We start from the raw sequence: 17,883 nt of genomic DNA, 5'->3' as shown, positions 1-17,883 counted from the left end.
TCAGGACAAGAAGGGCTTTCTTTAGATGACATTGTTTTGATTGTATCATATTATTTACTATTAAAAAAATTATAAAATATGGTGAAAAATTTAGAAAAAAATGACTGTTTCTAACTTTTAGTTGAAAAATCTTTTACTCATCTATAAAAGGTAATGAAAAAACCTGCTAAATAGATTCTACTATTTGTCCTGAGTTTAGAAATACCCAATGTTTTTATGTTTTTTTGCTTTTTTCTACCCATTATGGGGCAATAAGTACAGGTAGCGTTTTGCTATTTCAAAGCCATTTTTTCCAAATCTGGTAATTCTTCCCCCCATGTGCCATTTCGGGTATCTTTGAACCCGGCCAATGCAATTTACCCCATCAAGTCATATATTTTTGAAAACTAGACAGCCCAGGGTATTCCAAATGCTAGTATTTTAACTCTTTCCATGCACCATATCTACCACCAGTCTTTGTCAAACTTTATGGTAGTCATTTTTTTGCATTTGTTTTGTCATACACATTTTACTTCAGGTATGAATTAAAATGTTCTAGTTTATGTCACTATCACAAAACACCCCAATATGTGTTCAGCAACATCTCCTGAGCGCAGCGATACCCCACATGAATGATTTTGCCTGGCTGTTTGGGGGCAAAAGGGCCACATTTGGGGCATGCGCATTTTTCAATGTTGAACTTTGGCATTTGGGGATCCACTGCCCATGCCCTATTTGGTACATCTTTGAGCCGGGCCATTTCAGTGTGCCCAATAAACCCATATATTTTTGAAAACTAGACACCCCAGGGTATTTCAAATGCTAGTATTTTAACTCTTTCCATGCACCATATCTACCACCAGTCTTTGTCAAACTTTGTGGTAGTCATTTTTTTGCATTTGGTTTTCCACACACATTTTAATTCAGGTATGAATTAAAATGTTCTCGTATATGTCACTATCACAAAACACCCCAATATGTGTTCAGCAACATCTCCTGAGTACAGCGATACCTCACATGAATGATTTTGCCTGGCTGTTTTGGGGCAAAAGGGCCACATTTGGGGCATGCGCTTTTTTCAATGTTGAACTTTGGCATTTGGGATCCACTGCCCATGCCCTATTTGGTACATCTTTGAGCCGGGCCATTTCAGTGTGCCCAACAAAACCATATATTTTTCAAAACTAGACACCACAGGGTATTTTAAATGCTGGTATTTTAACTCTTTGCATGCACATATTTTACCACCAGCATTTTTTCAAAGTTTGCAGTAATATTTTTGTGTGTGTATTTTTCCCACACACACCTACTTTATGTATGAATTTACAGCTCCTGGTATATGCCGCTGTCACACGACACCCCATAATGTGTTCAGCAACATCTCCTGAGTGCAGTGATACCCCACATGCATGGGTGTGTCATTTTTTGGGGGAACTAAAAGGCCACATTTGGTACGTGTGCATTTTTCTAATTGGAAATTAGATGTGTGGCCATCCTTCCCCCCGTGTTAATTGGGACGTTGTTGAACCTGGCCCATTCAATTTACCCCATCAAATCATACATTTTTTAAAAGTAGACACCCCACGGGCATTTAATATGCCAGTATTTTAACTCTTTCCATGCGAGAATTGTTTTAAGCTAATATGCTAATTTTAGGACTTGCTCACAAAAATATATTTTTTATATATATATATATTTTTTTTTTATTTTTAAAAAAAAAAAATGTAACATTTTTTTTCAACTTGGAGGTTCCCCTGATAGTGACATCAGTGGGAAATGATTTTTACATTTTACTGTTTTTTTACTATTTTTTTCTAATTATTATTAATTTTATTTTATTTTTTAATTTATTTTTACTAATCACACTGTGATTAGAAAGCTGGGCTCCATTGACTTGCATGGTGAATGCAGTACCTGTATTCAACCTGCAAGTGGAGCCAAAGTTCTCTAGATGGTCTGGACTATCTAGCGAACTTTTAAAATTTGTGGTTCCTGTTACAGGACGGCGGCCATCTTCCTTGATGGCGAAGATTGCCGGCAGCTGCGGCTGTGACCGCTCTCCGGAGCGGTCACAGCCCATCAAAAGGTTAGTGTTTGGTGTCGCTGGATGCCTCCAGATCGAGGCATTCCAGCGACACCATTTAAGTTTAGGAGGCGATCGTCGATCGCCTCCTAAACGCTTTTAAAACGGGCGTCCGCCGCCATACAAAGTATGGCGGATGTTGACGCCCCGTGGAGGGGCCAGAGATGGCCCCTTCGTGCCGATCGCGGCGTTGCTGAATGCCTCGAGGTCGAGGCATTCAGCAACGCTTTTTGGGTGCAGAAAGCGATAGTAGATCGCTTTCTGCACCCGTTTAAAGACGTGCCGGTCCTGGCACGTCAATTGTCGTAAAGCACATGCTTTTCCGTGCCGTGCCAGGACCGGCAATTGTCATTAAGGGGTTAAAAGATAAAGACATAGCAATTAAAAATAAAGATAAAAATAAGATCCTAGAGAACATCATACCTGAATGGTTAAATATTAAAAAAAAAAATTGGGTATCAAAGATAAAGTAATCGATTCACTAAAGTTTAGTATTTTGGAAGAAGTTAATCGACAACATTTCACTTGATTACTGGCAACAAGCTGGAGTTACTACAATATCAGATATAATGATACACGGAGAGATAATTTCTTTCCCTTCCTTAATAACTAAATTTAAATCGATAAAACCAACTATTTTTAATTATTTACGAATAAAGAACTGTATAAATAAACATGTTCTAAATTCACAGGGGACACGTTAGGAAACTTGCTAAAATTTTTGGCCCTAGCCAAGTGACGAAACTCTTCTCAAAATGTTCAGAAATAACAAGATTAAAAGAAGGAAATAATCCTATTATGAAAATAATTGCAAATTGGGAGAAAGAACTTAATGTCTCGATACCAGTTGATGACTGGTTAAGAGATCAGGAATTGCCTTCCTAAGATTCATGATCTCTCTTTATTGGAGACACAATTTAAAGTAATGAATAAATGGTATCTAGTCCCAACCCGTGTCACAAATATGTTTCCAGCAAACTCCAATATATGTTGGCGGTGTGGGCAATCTACTGGAACCTATCTACACATATGGTGGTCCTGCCCCAAAGTAAACACTTTCTGGAAAGAAATTCTTCTTTACCTAAAAAGAATTGATAATATTGCAATTCCAGAATCCCCGGCATCTCTTCTACTCCATTTAGGTTGGCCTCCTTTAACTCAAGTTCAATTAAATATAACCATCCATACTTGCATAGCAGCTAAGAAATTAATAGCTAAAGAATGGAAACAAAATAGACATTTTATTTTCTCTCAATTGGTAAGCCAACTAAAATTCCAGATCACAATGGAGAGGGAAGTATCGTGGATAACACATATGTCTTTTAAGAAAATACAAATATGGGAAACATGCCTTAAAAAAGTAAACATCTCAAACCTACCCAGCAGTAATAACTACTAAGTCTACCTTGCACCGCCTTCTTCCCCGGCTCCATTCTCGAATTCTATGTACTTTTGTATTTTTGTATTTTTTTTTTGTAAGTGTCCTTGTTTAGAATGTTCGTCATAAAAGCAAAGGAAGAATCATAAGGAACTGATTCCTTTCTGCTGTGTTTTATCAATCATATATGCCGAATATTTTCCTCCTTCTTTGTCATTATTGTCTATATGTAAAGACTAATGTTTGTCTTATCAAAAATGAAAATAAAGATTAAAAAAAAAAAAAAAGTTTATATTTTGTTCCGTACAATGAATGAAATGTATGTTTTAAACAATGTTTGAGGTCAGAAGCGTTACTTCACCAGTAGGATTTGTTGAAATGTATCATGTCCTAGTCAAATGAAATTGCTAATCAAAAGGGCTTCAGCAGCAGCTTTCTTGGAGACTGCTGAAGCAAACTACGCTTGCTTCAATGTCCTTGTCTCAGTAAAAGTCAATTCATAATTACACCCTGCAGCGGCATCCTTACTGCTCTTGTGTCAGGATCGGTGAGTGCCTGTGCATTTTGAAGCACTTGGTTGTGTGCCTATAAAGGCAAAGTGTGTGTGTGTTCATGCACAATAAGCACTATATAGCTGTTACGACTTCCATAATGCTTTTTACATTTTTGAAATGTAAAGCTACCTTCAGTGAACTCTAGTGAGATAAATCCCTTTGTATACATGGAAATGGCTAATATGAGGATAACTCTGCATGTCCCCGGCGCTCGGATTAACCAGATGTACGTGCATCCCCTTGTTGGGCTATTGTTGCCATCACGCATGTTTTAGTCCAACAGGTGAAGGACTTAAATCTGCTCAAACCTGATGTGGTGTCACTAACAAACTCTTACCGTTACGCTCTAGGCCACGCGCCCGCGCCCTTTCATACTCTTCCAGCTGCTTGCTACTTTTTTTGCAAACGTGACACCTATAACAACAAGTGTCAAGTCAAAAAAACAGCCGATGTGTACAGAGTACAGTAATTAAATCAAATTAGCTCCTAAACCACTTACCCAGACGTGCAACAAGCATTGTCCCTAGGGGTTCCAGCAGCCCACTTTGCTAGTTGAAAAGACACCGTTCCCTCATAGCAATGGTGGGACAAAAAAGTCTTGATCCCTAAAAGTAAATTTGAACATCTTATAAAGCTATAGTATTAAATAAGCATTTCAATGTGTGCCTAGAGGTCAATGTAGTTGAACGAAATGGGAATTTACTGTGGAAGTGTAGTTAGATTTAATCAACATACAAAGATATTACTGAAAACTACTGAAAAACGGCACGATTTTATGTATGGGGTAAAAACGCAGTGAAGACAGACGTAGTACCCAAACACACTGAACACTGCTAAAGGAAACATGAATGGCTACAATGGCCTGGGAGAAGCTGTCTGCCGATGGATGCCGAGTGCAGCAACCAAACTAAATTGCTAAACACCTGATGCTACGAAGATGTTTCCTCTTTAGGCATTATATTCCTACATGACAACTCATACATTTTAAATTCATGTCAACTTTAACAAAGAATGAAGGCCAGATCCCTGTTAAACAAAACCCAAAACCCATTATGTTAAAACAGATGGAGTCTCTTTGGAGGAGCCGCCTTTTATCCATGGTAAATTTAATTTTGTCAGTCAAAGAAATAAAATAAAAATTATACTCCATGAAACAAATCAGTAAACAATAAGTTGGGTTTCTAGAAAGTCAGTGACTCGGGGGCTTTTTAAATGGAAAAAACTCCACAAATATAATAAGCAAAACGATTTTCCTATTACAGTGTTGGGTGGTAATTTGCTTTTATCCTAATTTTGATAGAAGAGTGAAAGCTATTTCGGTGAAGTCAATTGCTGTGATTTATACTATTTCCAAGCATAGAGATTATCGTAAATACAATAAATACAATTTCCATAATCACATTTAAGAATGTTGTAGTGTCGGATAGATTTACTACAGTAAAATGATAGATCACCACTGCACAGCAAAAGAAATCCTAAACCCACAAATTACATTTAAATTTTTAATTGCTCATCACAGCGGCTATGACTATATTGCAAATGTATTTTTAATTTTCCTACTGGGATGTTACATTCTAAACATTACTCTTTGCAAAGAGGAAGTCTTGATAAATAGTAAGTGGATGCACATCTGAATTATTTCCCACGATGAATGATTAAAATTTTATCAGCAGGAACGACAAATTCTTTTGCAAGATTAAAGGGCGAAAAAAATTTGTTAACGTGTGATTTTATTTTCTCTTTCATAAGTTATAGCTTGTACAAGCATTTAAGCCGCAATTACACATAGCTTTGAACTCCGATATCAAGGTCAGGCATGTCGAACATGAAAAGGTATTAATACGATTTTTAGCAGCTCTATTTTGCTTCAACGCAGCAATACAAAGTGTGAAAAATACTCATCGGTAAGTCACTGTATATTGCTTTAAGAGTGATGCTGCATAGAAGCCATAATACTAATGCTGTACCACATCGAAGAGATGAGGTCACACGAAGAGACCTATTTCTCAGCCTGCTGCTTTCCACCTTTCTTCTATCTACCGAGAATATGGTAAAGTCTGTATCATTTGCTACTGAGCAAACGAGACGTGCCAGTCTTTAACGGCGCTTATCTCTAGACGACGTTACAATAGTCTGAATTTTCAGCACTTTCTTAACACTTCCATGCTGCGTTAACTAGTCTAATAGCTAATAACTAATTAGTTCAAAGCTAATAAGAATAGCCGTTTAGCCTCACATAACTCGTTAAAAAAACATCATTGCAGGGATTTGGCCTCCATGCACAGCAGCCTCTCAAAAACAAACACTGCTTGCCAAAATTCACGAGTGCCTCCTCTATTACCATTTGTTGGTCCACTACCTAAAGGATATGAATGTGAAACGGTACAGAGACCAAGAACATGATTTTTTAATACTTTTTAACTGACAAATAGGAGCATAGGGCAGTATGGCTGTAAAATGTCGAAAATAAAATTGATCTTAGGTTTACCTGAAAAGTCATATCTAGCCGGGCCCAGCCAACGATTTCTTTCACTGCCCTTTAAAACATCGCCATAGAAACCGTAGCCCAATAGTGATACCGAGTACTTTAGAAACATCTTCTTGCGGTGCACGGAACATACATCCAAAGGCTGAGAGTCACCTTTATTTATTATAAAAAATGAAACAAATAGATTACGAAATTGAACTGTTGGCTAGGCAATTTTGCAGGGAGATGTTTTTAAAAACTACAGTCCTAGAAAACCATTTTGAAGAAAAAATACAGAATGAATAGTGTTCTCTGCATGCTTATCATATATATAAAGGAAGGCCAAACCGTCAGCTTTATCTAGTTCTTTAATAGCTACTTTAACATGTTAACTCTGACATTGCAGAGTGTTCTTTAGAGAAGGTACTGAGCAGGGGTACAAATTTATAAGAAAGATCAACTTTAAAAAAAAAAAGGCTATTTAAGTGCTGTATATATATAATGGGATAGCAGCTGTATTGTATGACCAAAGAAACACTGCTAATGTTTGCGCTGGGTACACATGTCCGGTTGAGCCCGTCATCATTACACTATACCAGCTTTTGGATTTTACGCATTTTGGCCATATTAATTGGGAGGACATCCCAGGCAGATTAATATCTTGGTTTGTGTTTATTTGGACACACACCACTTACTGGCATATATACTAGCTTTTAGCACTCACTTTCTGGGATAGATAAGAACAGAATTTAAATGGACTCTTTATACTGACACTATTTGGATAAATATATGGACACCACAACGGTTTCCATTACAGATTTAGAGGGGGCTATGCTCATATAAAACCTAGAAATATGACTTAGTGTGCATACATCAGGATCATGGTCAAAATGTACATACCTAAAATTATATGAAGTGCAGAAGTCACAGGGTCATTTATCCCAACAGTAGCGAAGCACACACAATCTGTGGAACCTGAAAAATATATGAAGTAGTAACATATCTTCATCTACGGTAAACTGGATAATCCAGATAACTTTTTAAAAATGTTGGGCTGCATTTGACACATTGAATACACTATCATATGTGAGAAACCTATGAAAGTAAATAGTGGCTTGTGAAATAATGACAAGTTATTAGAGCTTTGACTAGGAACACTGTTATAATTAACACCACTCAGTTAGTTAGGATACAGATTTGTATCAACAGATTGAAGGACAAACATGGATTGTCCTCTCCTTTAGAATGAAAATGCAACCATAAGAGGACAGACCACCAGAGCGACACTATGCACCCAAACTCAACATGATTGGAGCTTTCAATCTTATATGCCACTTCCTCAAGTGTTACAGTCCACAAACCCTGAAACATCCCCTTCAGATATATACACACACACACACACATATATATATATATATATATATATATATATATATATATATATATATATATATATATATACACACACACACATATATATATATATATATATATATATATACACACACACACACACACACACACATACCTGAATTCAGCTTCTTGTACACAAAAGTCACACGCACCATTCCTTTATATCTTAATTCGATTTGCCATTATTTAAACAGAACATACTTTTGTTAATGTGGGCAGGAGTTTCATGCATTCCCATTTGTTCTGTGCACGGCCTGGAATCCTGCCCAGGTACAGCCACGCTAAATCCAGTTTTTACTAAGCTTGTTGTAAGAGCTGCAATGGATCAAATTGCTGTACAGCAGCAGCTCTATTTCTATCACTACCCCCATAAAAAGTTTAATGTGATTCCAAGGGCACACGCTTCTCAAAAAGGGATTAGTCTCCGCTGGTCTTAGGGAAAAAAATGGTGCTTCAATAGAACTATACGCTGCAGTCAACACATCATATAAATCTTGTTCTTTGACATATTACTAATAAAATCTCTGCTTTACAGAGCACTAGGATTTCAGGGGTATTTATTATATTTTGAGTTTGTTGCAATAAGTCAAGAACTTGGAAAAGAAGCTGAGCTATGTATTAAGGCTGAGGAGGTGGGATGCCTGAATAATATGGGTTAGTTTGGAAACCAGTCTGAAAACAAGACTTATAAGACTACATACATGCAAGAAAGATTGCAGGAAGAATACCCTCCATCACTATAAGACTGGTTATGGTACAAACAGCATCTAGCCTTTATCTAGTGTGTTGTAAACTAATGGCAAGATAGATAAACTACTAATTTAACAAACAGAATTGATAATATGGTATAAAATATATTGTAAAAAAAAATGTAATTGCTATTTTTGGTATACAGCCTTACATGAGCTCCTAATGTGCTAAACATCTATGTGACACTTAGACTAAGATAACTAGACTTCTCCCAAACAAAATTCAAAGAACTATCTTTCCTGCAAAGCTTAAAATAATTGAGACTATACAGACACCTCTACAGAATATAATTAATACTTATTTTGTTATGACAGTGCTTGGTTTTCAATTTTATTGAGGCATGACCAATTACAGAACGATAAGGGAGCTTCGAACTAGAGTGAAAACATCTTTCCTGTTCAGGAAAAAAAAGGCACCAATACTTTGCTCTTAGGTCATGTATTTGTTACATTGTTTCATTTTAGATCATCAAAAAAACCATAGTTTACACCTGTATTCTCCTCACCTGCAGGAATAATGCCAATTCTTACATCACATCGAGATAACACTGCTGCAGGATTATTGAGGTCGACGTCCATATCTTTTTGTACCCGTCCAATGAGGCCATGCAGCACTTCACTAAACATTCCGTCACCCCCAACACAAACAATCCTTTGGGGGAAAGGGACAGTATACAAGTTATCACAGACATTACACACACACACACACACACATATATACCGTATTGGCTCGAATATAGGCCGCACTTTCCCCCCCCCCACTTTAAAGACTTAAAGTGCGGCCTATATTCGGGGTCTAGCGCCCGACGCCCCGGGCAGGCAGCGGGGTTAGGATACAGATCCCCCGCAGCGGTGCAGGGGACACGTATCCTACTCTCTGATACGCCGAGACAGCCTCCCCTGCCAGCACTTTCAATGGGGGGAGTGCCGGCATGGGAGGTTGTCTAAGCGCATCGTGCAGACGTTCACCGGCAGCGGCGATGCGGGGTAAACAGCCTCCGCTGCCGGCACATCTGCACGATGTGCTTTAACAATCTCCCTTCCCGGGAATTCCCATGGGGGGAGTCCCGGCAAGGGAGAATGTTAAAGCACATCGTGCAGACGTGCCGGCAGCGGAGGTTGTTAACGCTTGCATCGCCGCAGCCGGTGAACGTCTGAGCAATGTACGCTAACAATCTTCCTTGCCGGCACTTCCCACGGCGGAAGTGCCAGCACCGGAAGTTTAATACGCGTACTGTGTAGCTGTCCCCCGCCGGCCCCGCAAGACCCCGGGGAGTCTGCACCGGTAAGTCTGGGGGGGGGGACCTCTTGGGGGCAGAGTGGCAGCATATCTCGGGTGGGGGTACATCTTGGGGGGGGATAGAGTGGCAACAAAACTCGGGGGGGCAGAGTGGCAGCATACCTGGGGAGGGCAAAGTGGCAGCATATCTGTTCCACTAAGTGTTTTTTTTTTTTCCTAAGAAATTCTTTTCTTAAAAAAATCACCTAACTTTTAGGGAGCGGCCTATATCCGAGCCAATACGGTATATATATATTATATATATATATATATATATATCCTTGCTATTAAAAGAAAAAACAAATGTTGCCCATTAAAATAACATCAGATACAAATACAGTGTAGATGTTAATGTTGGAAATGGCTGATTTTTAATGGAATATCTTCATAAGTGTACAGATGGCACGATGTGTTCACTAATCCAAGTTTACATTTCAAAGGCACATAATCTATCATTAGAAAACACTTTTGCAATTGTGTTGGCGCACCAAGAAATTTCCTGGTTTTCCATGAAAAAACCCCTCATGGTTACAGCATTGCAAAACACGATTGTGCAATATAAAATAATCAATAGTAGCAACAGATACAGAAACCCCCTTTTAGGGTAACGTGAAAAATATATGTTTAAAATATAATCAGATCTGATGTCAGCACACATACTCAACTGTGCTCCAAGCCGTCAAGTTTGGATAAGTGTTATCCCAATAAATGTTAAGCAGAGGTACACAAGCTGGATGTTGTCATTAAAAAGATGCACTGTACCGTGCCTCACTCACCCGTCATACTTTTCCAGATCAATTTCATAAAGGTTATCTCTAGCATGGTTTGCATACTCAGTCACTGCAAACAGAATAAATCCAGTGGAATAACAGGTCAATACATGTTAATGGCAATCCTTATAGAACTATTTTTACAAAGTACTAGCAAAGGCGAGTCTGGAGCAAGGTACAAAACAAACCCATAACAGTCAATTGATTACGAATTAGCTGTACGGAAGAAAAAAAAAAAAAAAACACACAGGAAGCATATGCCTACACCAAAAAGTTGGTTTTATGTATGTATGTATATATATATATATATATATATATATATATATATATATACACATACATATATATATATATATATACACACATACATATATATATACACACATACATACATAAACTTTGTGAACCGTAAATACTCCTTATTTTTAAGGTTGAAAGGGTTGAGATACGTGCAGCAACATTTTCTTATAAAAGAATTCAAATGTTCAAAGGCAAACATCAATTTCAGCCTCTTCTTGCATTTTTTTCATGTTCAATTGCTTGCGTTTTTTTATGCCAATGAGTTGGTCTGTTTCCACACACACACACACATTATATATATAATAACTTTGTATAGTGGGATTAAAGCCAGGGAGATACTTCACACAGTGATTTACATATAAATGTATGTTTGTAATAACCCTTGAGAGTTCCGTTAATAAATAACACAGGTTGACGAAATCAAGATCATTTCTATAGTTCCAGCTTTCCAGATATTTCTACAGTTATCAGGCCAGAAATAACATGGAAGAAAAAAAAAAAGAAAATCATCCAACGGGGACAATTACAGAATATGCCATTGCTTGGAACTGATGTGTTGTGTTGTGTTTATGTGGCACGGCTACTAGTGATTAGTAGGCAATCTTTCTCAACTGCTATTGTCACTATGAAAGTACTGCAAAGAATTTATTTGGAAAAAATCCATGTTAATATTTTGAAAAGTTATGTTATATAACAGAGAAATGTTTTGCACTTTGGAGAAGAATTTATAAAATCACCACTTGTTTGCATGAATAAAATGAAAACATATTATAGGAGCCTTTTTTTGTTCTAAATTCACTTTTTTTTTTTTTTAAAGACCTTGCCTGCTGATGGCGTTGTTAGTAGCACTAGTTCTATTTTGGTTAAGAAGTAGATAAACAGACTGAAAAGTACGCCTTTAATGCCTTTAGGCAAATAACCATAAGGGGGAATTTAAAACTTTACACAGTATTTGTGCTTTATTAACCTACCAATAACATCCGTAGTGATGGAAGCAATGCTGAATAATGGAGCCACGTTCTGTTCATATATTTGTTTTCCTTTTCTCTTCCCACCATATGGATTGATATAAACCAGTAAGTGTTTTGGTCTGTATGCTGCAAAACAAAAAGATGGAACAATATATAATGATACACATGTGATAGCTTGTTATAGTCAAACACAAAGGGTTTATTCATTAAAGGTAATTGATAGGAGAGTAAAAAGGAGAATTGTGGTTTCAGCTCATTGACATTATGCAATGTCTATGCATTATACTTATTGGGTCCATCCTCAATAAGCTTCTGATGCAGGAAAAGTTTGGCAGGCCCTGTATAATGTATCATTAATGAGTGAGGTTTATTTAAAGTCCCCCTTAACCATTAAAAGCTCAGTTCTTCTAGGTGGAGCTGAAGGTCATCAGTTAAATGCCATTTTGTTTAAAAAAAAAAAATTCCAACCATAAACCCCACAAAAATCAACACCAACACCTTACAAGCAGTATAAAAGATCAGTAATTAAAGCTAAACATTCATTTTTACAACTGGCTTAGCAAGTTTACAGTGGCTAACACAGCTGTAATAACTAAGTATAAGAGCAAACATACAGGGAAAGAAATCTTAAAAATCCACGTTAACACAAGTACATGGTGCAGAAACAAATGTCATTTACGATGGACATGGATCAAGTACTAAGTGAACTTCAACATGCACTACAAAGAAAAGATTACCCTATTCCATTGATTATAAGACTTTTTCCGGAAAAAGGTCGCCTTTTATTTAGACCAGCAAAAAAGAAAACCACAGCTCTCAGGAGTAGGTGCGAGTGAAATCCACACTTTTATTGCAGAAAGGTGGCAGATAAGTTAGTCCCACAAATGTTACCGCCATCATATCAAGAAAGGGGTTTTTACACCCCCGAAATGTTTGTGGGTCTAACATATCCGCTATCTTTATGTAGTGTGGATTTTACATGCATCTACTCTACCTTGGAGCAGTGGGGCTATTGACCTAAAAACGGCACAGGACTATACTGTTGTTTTGTGTCCTATTAGTACAAACCCTTAAGTGTAGGAGCGGGGGGGGGGGAGGCTATTCCCGTAGTGCATGCTGTGGCTGTGCCCTTTTGATGAAGTACTCCAATAGACCAGAATTTTAGATAAGCAGAGAAAAGAGAAGCACTTCTGCATCTCTCTTTCTCATGGAAGCGGTCGGTGGAGAAGGTAGAGAGACATTGACAGAGAGAGTGAGTGAGCGTGTGAGAAAAAGTGTATGAGTGAGAGCCATGAAAGCAAAAGCAGTGGTTTGGATTTTTTTCCCAGTAGAGTTGTCTTATATACAAGCCTTTTCTTTTTTTCCTTCATTCAGATCCAAAGTTTGAGGGATTGTCTTATAATCAGGGTCATTTTATAATCGAGCAAATATGTCACTTAGATGGAAAATACAATTGTTACCTGACTGATTTTAAAATATGAAGCAAGTTCACTAAGTAATCTTTTCTTTGTAGGGCATGATATAGCTTAAAGCCTGATACCCCTCATACCATGAATAAAGCAAACCATAGTAGGGCTGAAACTACTCTGGCTCCTCCCCCTCCCTTACGCCACTCTGCCTCTCTACCCGGCTCCCTGGTGTCTTGTGAACCTCCGTTGCTGACAGGAGGCAGAGTGGAGTATGGGAGGGGGGAGGAGGCAGGGTGGAGTATGGGAGGGGGGAGGAGGCAGAGTGGAGTATGGGAGGGGGGAGGAGGCAGAGTGGAGTATGGGAGGGGGGAGGAGGCAGAGTGGAGTATGGGAGGGGGGAGGAGGCAGAGTGGAGTATGGGAGGGGGGAGGAGGCAGAGTGGAGTATGGGAGGGGGGAGGAGGCAGAGTGGTGTATGGGAGGGGGGAGGAGGCAGAGTGGTGTATGGGAGGGGGGAGGAGGCAGAGTGGAGCATGGGAGGGGGGAGGAGGCAGAGTGGAGCATGGGAGGGGGGAAAAGGCAGAGTGGAGCATGGGAGGGGGGAGGAGGCAGAGTGGAGCATGGGAGGGGAGAGGAGGCAGAGTGGTGTATGGGAGGGGAGAGGAGGTAGAGTGGTGTATGGGAGGGGAGAGGAGGCAGAGTGGTGTATGGGAGGGGAGAGGAGGCAGAGTGGTGTATGGGAGGGGAGAGGAGGCAGAGTGGTGTATGGGAGGGGAGAGGAGGCAGAGTGGTGTATGGGAGGGGAGAGGAGGCAGAGTGGTGTATGGGAGGGGGGAGGCAGAGTGGTGTATGGGAGGGGGGAGGCAGAGTGGTATATGGGTGAGTTATAGTGGTGTATGGGGGGTATAATTAATTTCAGGGTAGCAGAGTGGTGTATGGGGGTGTAATGAATTTCAGCGAGGCAGAATGGCATATCTGGGGGAGTTAGAGTGATGTATGGGGGTATAATGAATTTCAGAGTGGCATATCTGGGGGAGGCAGAGTGGTGAATCAGGGAGTATAATGAATTTCAGGGTGGTGCAGGGCATTTATGGGGGCGTGGAGTGGCATTTCAGGGTGCACAGTGGCATATAGGGAGGTATAAGGCATAAATGGGGGCTAATGGCATATTGGAAGTTATGAGGCATATCAGGGGGGCACAGTGGCATATAGGGGGTATAAGGCATATTAAGGGAGCTCAGTTGCATACCACTGGCATATAAGGAGTATAAGGCATATCAGGGGCACAGTGGCATATCAGGGGCACAGTGGAATCTCAGGCATATTAGGAGGTATAAGGCATATATGGGGGAAAAGTGGCAAGCTGGGGGTCAGATGTGCATAACTGGGGGTTAGTTTGGTAAATAAAAGAAAATATAAACAAGGCTTTTTTCTCATAGTTTTTATAAAATATGAAAAATCTGAATATTAAAACCTAGTTTGAGAAACACCGTGTTTGGGTTCTTGTAGCTTTTATTATTATGTCAGTAAAATAAGAAGGTAAATAGAGAGAGAGAGGCCATTACAATAAAGAGATGAAAGTGTAAATTGTAAATTGTTTTATTACATTATTTTAACCCCTTAAGGACCGGGCTCATTTTTCGTTTTGTACCCTGTGGGACCGAGGCTGTTTTGACACTTTTGTGGTGCTTGTGTTCAGCTGTAATTTTCTCCTCACCCATTTAGTGTACCCACATAAGTTATATATTGTTTTTTTCAGGACAAGATGGGCTTTCTTAAGATACCATTATTTTGATCGTATCATCTTATTTACTATAAAAAAATTAAAAAAACATGGTGAAAAATTGAAAAAAAAACACATTTTATGACTTTTATTTGAAAAATCTTTTACTCACCTAAAAAAGCAAGTAAAAAAACTAGCTAAATAGATTCTACTACTTGTCCTGAGTTTAGAAATACCCAATGTTTTTATGTTTTTTTGCTGTTTTTTGTAAGTTATAGGGCAATAAGTACAAGCAGCGTTTTATGATTTCCAAATCTTTTTTAACAAATCTGGTCAGTCTGCCTCCATCTCCTCTTTGGAACATCTTTGAAGCCGGTTAACTCAATTTAACCCATTCAAACCATATATTTTTGAAAACTAGACACCCCAGGGTATTCCAAATGCTGTTATTTTAACCCTTTCCATGCACCAATTATAGAACTACACTTTGTCAAACTTTGTAATAGTAATTTTTTTTATTTTTTTTTCACACAAATTGTACTTTAGTTATAGATATACAGGTCCTGGTATATGCCACTGTCAAACAACACCCCAATGTGTGTTCAGGAACATCTCCTGAGTGCAGTGATACCCGACATGCATGGGTTTGTCGGGTTGTTTCAGATTTAAAATGCCACATTTGGGAAGTGCGCTTTTTTTCTCCATTTTGGTCAGTCTGTACCTATGCCCTATCTTTGAGCTAGGCCACTCCAATTTACCCCATCAGCCATTTTTTTTTATATATTAGACACCCCTTGGGTATTTGAAGTGCTTTTTTTTTAACTCTTTGTTGAGATTTTTGAGAAATTTTAGCACTTGCTCAAAATAATAAACTTTATTTTTTAATTTTATTTTATTTTTTTAATACTTTTTTTATATTTTTTTTTACACATTTTTCTGGTACTGGATGGTTCATCTAGTGACATCACTGCATAATAATTTTTAAATGTTAGCACATTTTTTTTTAATTTTTTTTTCCATTTTTTATTTATTTTTATTTTTTTTGAATATTTTACTAATCACATAGTGATTAGAAAGCTGGGCTCCATTGACTTGCATGGTTGAATGCAGTACCTGTATTCAACCAGCAAGTGGAGCCAGTTCTCTAGAGGGTCTGGAGACCCTCTAGCGAACTTTTTCGTCTTTATTGTTTTATTTCCCGGGCCGCCGCCATCTTGCTTGATGGCGAAGATCACCGGCAGCGGCGGCTGTGACCGCTCTCCGGAGCGGTCACAGCCCACCCAGAGGTAAGTGTTTGGTGTCGCTGGATGCCTCCTGATCGAGGCATTCCAGCGACACCATTTAAGTTTAGGAGGCGATCGTTGATCGCCTCCTAAACGCTTTTAAAACGGGCATCCGCCGCCATACAATGTATGGCGGCTGTTGACGCCTCCGGGAGGGGCCAGACATGGCCCCCGATGCCGATCTCGGCCTTGCTGAATGCCTCGACATCGAGGCATTACAGTAACGCCGTTTAAGCGAAGAAAGTGATCGTTGATCACTTTCTAAGCTTATTTTACTTTTTGACGGTTCAGGACCGTCAAAGGTCATTTAGTGACCTTCATGTCATGACGGTCCTGAACCGGCAAAGGTCGCGAAGGGGTTAAATAAAAAATAAATTGCATTTTTTATCTGATTAATCGAAAAAATAATCCGCCAACTAATCGATTATTGAAATAATCCTTAGTTGCAGCCCTAAACCATAGCATAGCATAGATATACACACACATGTACATGGGCTTACTGAAAATGTGCAAATGTCACCAACATGAGAGCCTATAACAATTTTCAAGGCAACATACAGGGCATCTTTTAATAGAAAGCTATGCAGTAGGGTCAGACGAGAGCAAGTCAAAATCCCAATATCAGAGAACACAAAGAATGGGAAAGCTGTGCTAGTGATCTCAAAATAAGCACCGCACACAATGCAAATGTAGTTAGAGCAGCACAGTAACTTAAACTACAAAAATACTACAGTTACAACAGAACTTACTTTGTTGCTCTAGTAGATTATTAAGTGCATGAAGCCAATGACAGCAGAGAACCTCATCACTGCACCAAAATGTCACTGCCTTGCACCGCCAGCGGTGCTCCTTCATTCTCTGCACATAATGTACTGAAGACAAAAAAAGAAGTTATTTCAAGGTACCTACTTACACAATAAACAATGTATTATATGCTGCAGTTTGTGGTAAAATTTGTTTGACATAAATTTGACTGTATTTGCAACATAGCACATTTGATTCCATATCCGCTGGAAGCCAGTAGCGTGAAAGGATAAAAGAACAAAAGGTGCATAGAGATCACCCACAGATTAAAAACAAAAGTACAGAGTTTCTAAAACTAGCATTTACAGAACGGTTGGCAATAGCACCAACTTTCATCTATCTTTGTCTCTCTTTACTTTTTTTTTTTCTTATAAAGTCAGGTGTCGATAAGCTATGTGTACCTTTTGCTAAAAAGCAACATCCCGAACACATGGAGGGGTCTTTTGTAAGAGACAGGTCCCTTTGTACATCAGATGTCTCTGACACATTTTGTTTAAAATTAAATTACTATGAACCTTTCACAATGCATTTTAACATCGATGGACACATTTGTAAAGGAAGCTGTTCTGTCAGCCACGCTTCACAGCAAACTAAAAGTTTCTGGAAACTTCCAATCAGCCAAAGACACAATCCATACTCAACCAGATTGGTGACCATGTGAGAGCAGCTTATCTATCATGGCACAAAGCCAGATAGCCATCCACTACCAGATTTTATGAGAT

The 17,883-nt window shown here is 38.8% G+C and overlaps 1 protein-coding gene across 1 annotated transcript in view; it reads right to left on the bottom strand.

Moving 5' to 3' along the window:
- Nucleotides 1–17,883, bottom strand: part of LOC149302863 (ceramide kinase-like) — a 38,948-nt gene that overhangs the window by 6,566 nt on the left and 14,499 nt on the right. The window contains exons 4-11 of the mRNA XM_089482077.1: nt 17,107–17,229; nt 11,944–12,069; nt 10,679–10,742; nt 9,130–9,275; nt 7,362–7,436; nt 6,483–6,635; nt 4,494–4,599; nt 4,326–4,408 (exon numbers count right to left, since the gene is read on the bottom strand). Coding sequence (XP_089338203.1) covers nt 4,326–4,408; nt 4,494–4,599; nt 6,483–6,635; nt 7,362–7,436; nt 9,130–9,275; nt 10,679–10,742; nt 11,944–12,069; nt 17,107–17,229 — 876 coding nt within the window. The remainder of the gene's footprint in view (nt 1–4,325; nt 4,409–4,493; nt 4,600–6,482; nt 6,636–7,361; nt 7,437–9,129; nt 9,276–10,678; nt 10,743–11,943; nt 12,070–17,106; nt 17,230–17,883) is intronic.

Source organism: Sceloporus occidentalis, unplaced genomic scaffold (genome assembly GCF_023333645.1).
Source record: "Sceloporus occidentalis isolate IW3139 unplaced genomic scaffold, rSceOcc1.0.p SCAF_17, whole genome shotgun sequence".
Taxonomy (NCBI): Eukaryota; Metazoa; Chordata; class Lepidosauria; order Squamata; family Phrynosomatidae; genus Sceloporus; species Sceloporus occidentalis.
The sequence above is the reverse complement of the archived record's forward strand: the minus strand, read 5'-3'. Positions and strand labels throughout refer to the sequence as shown.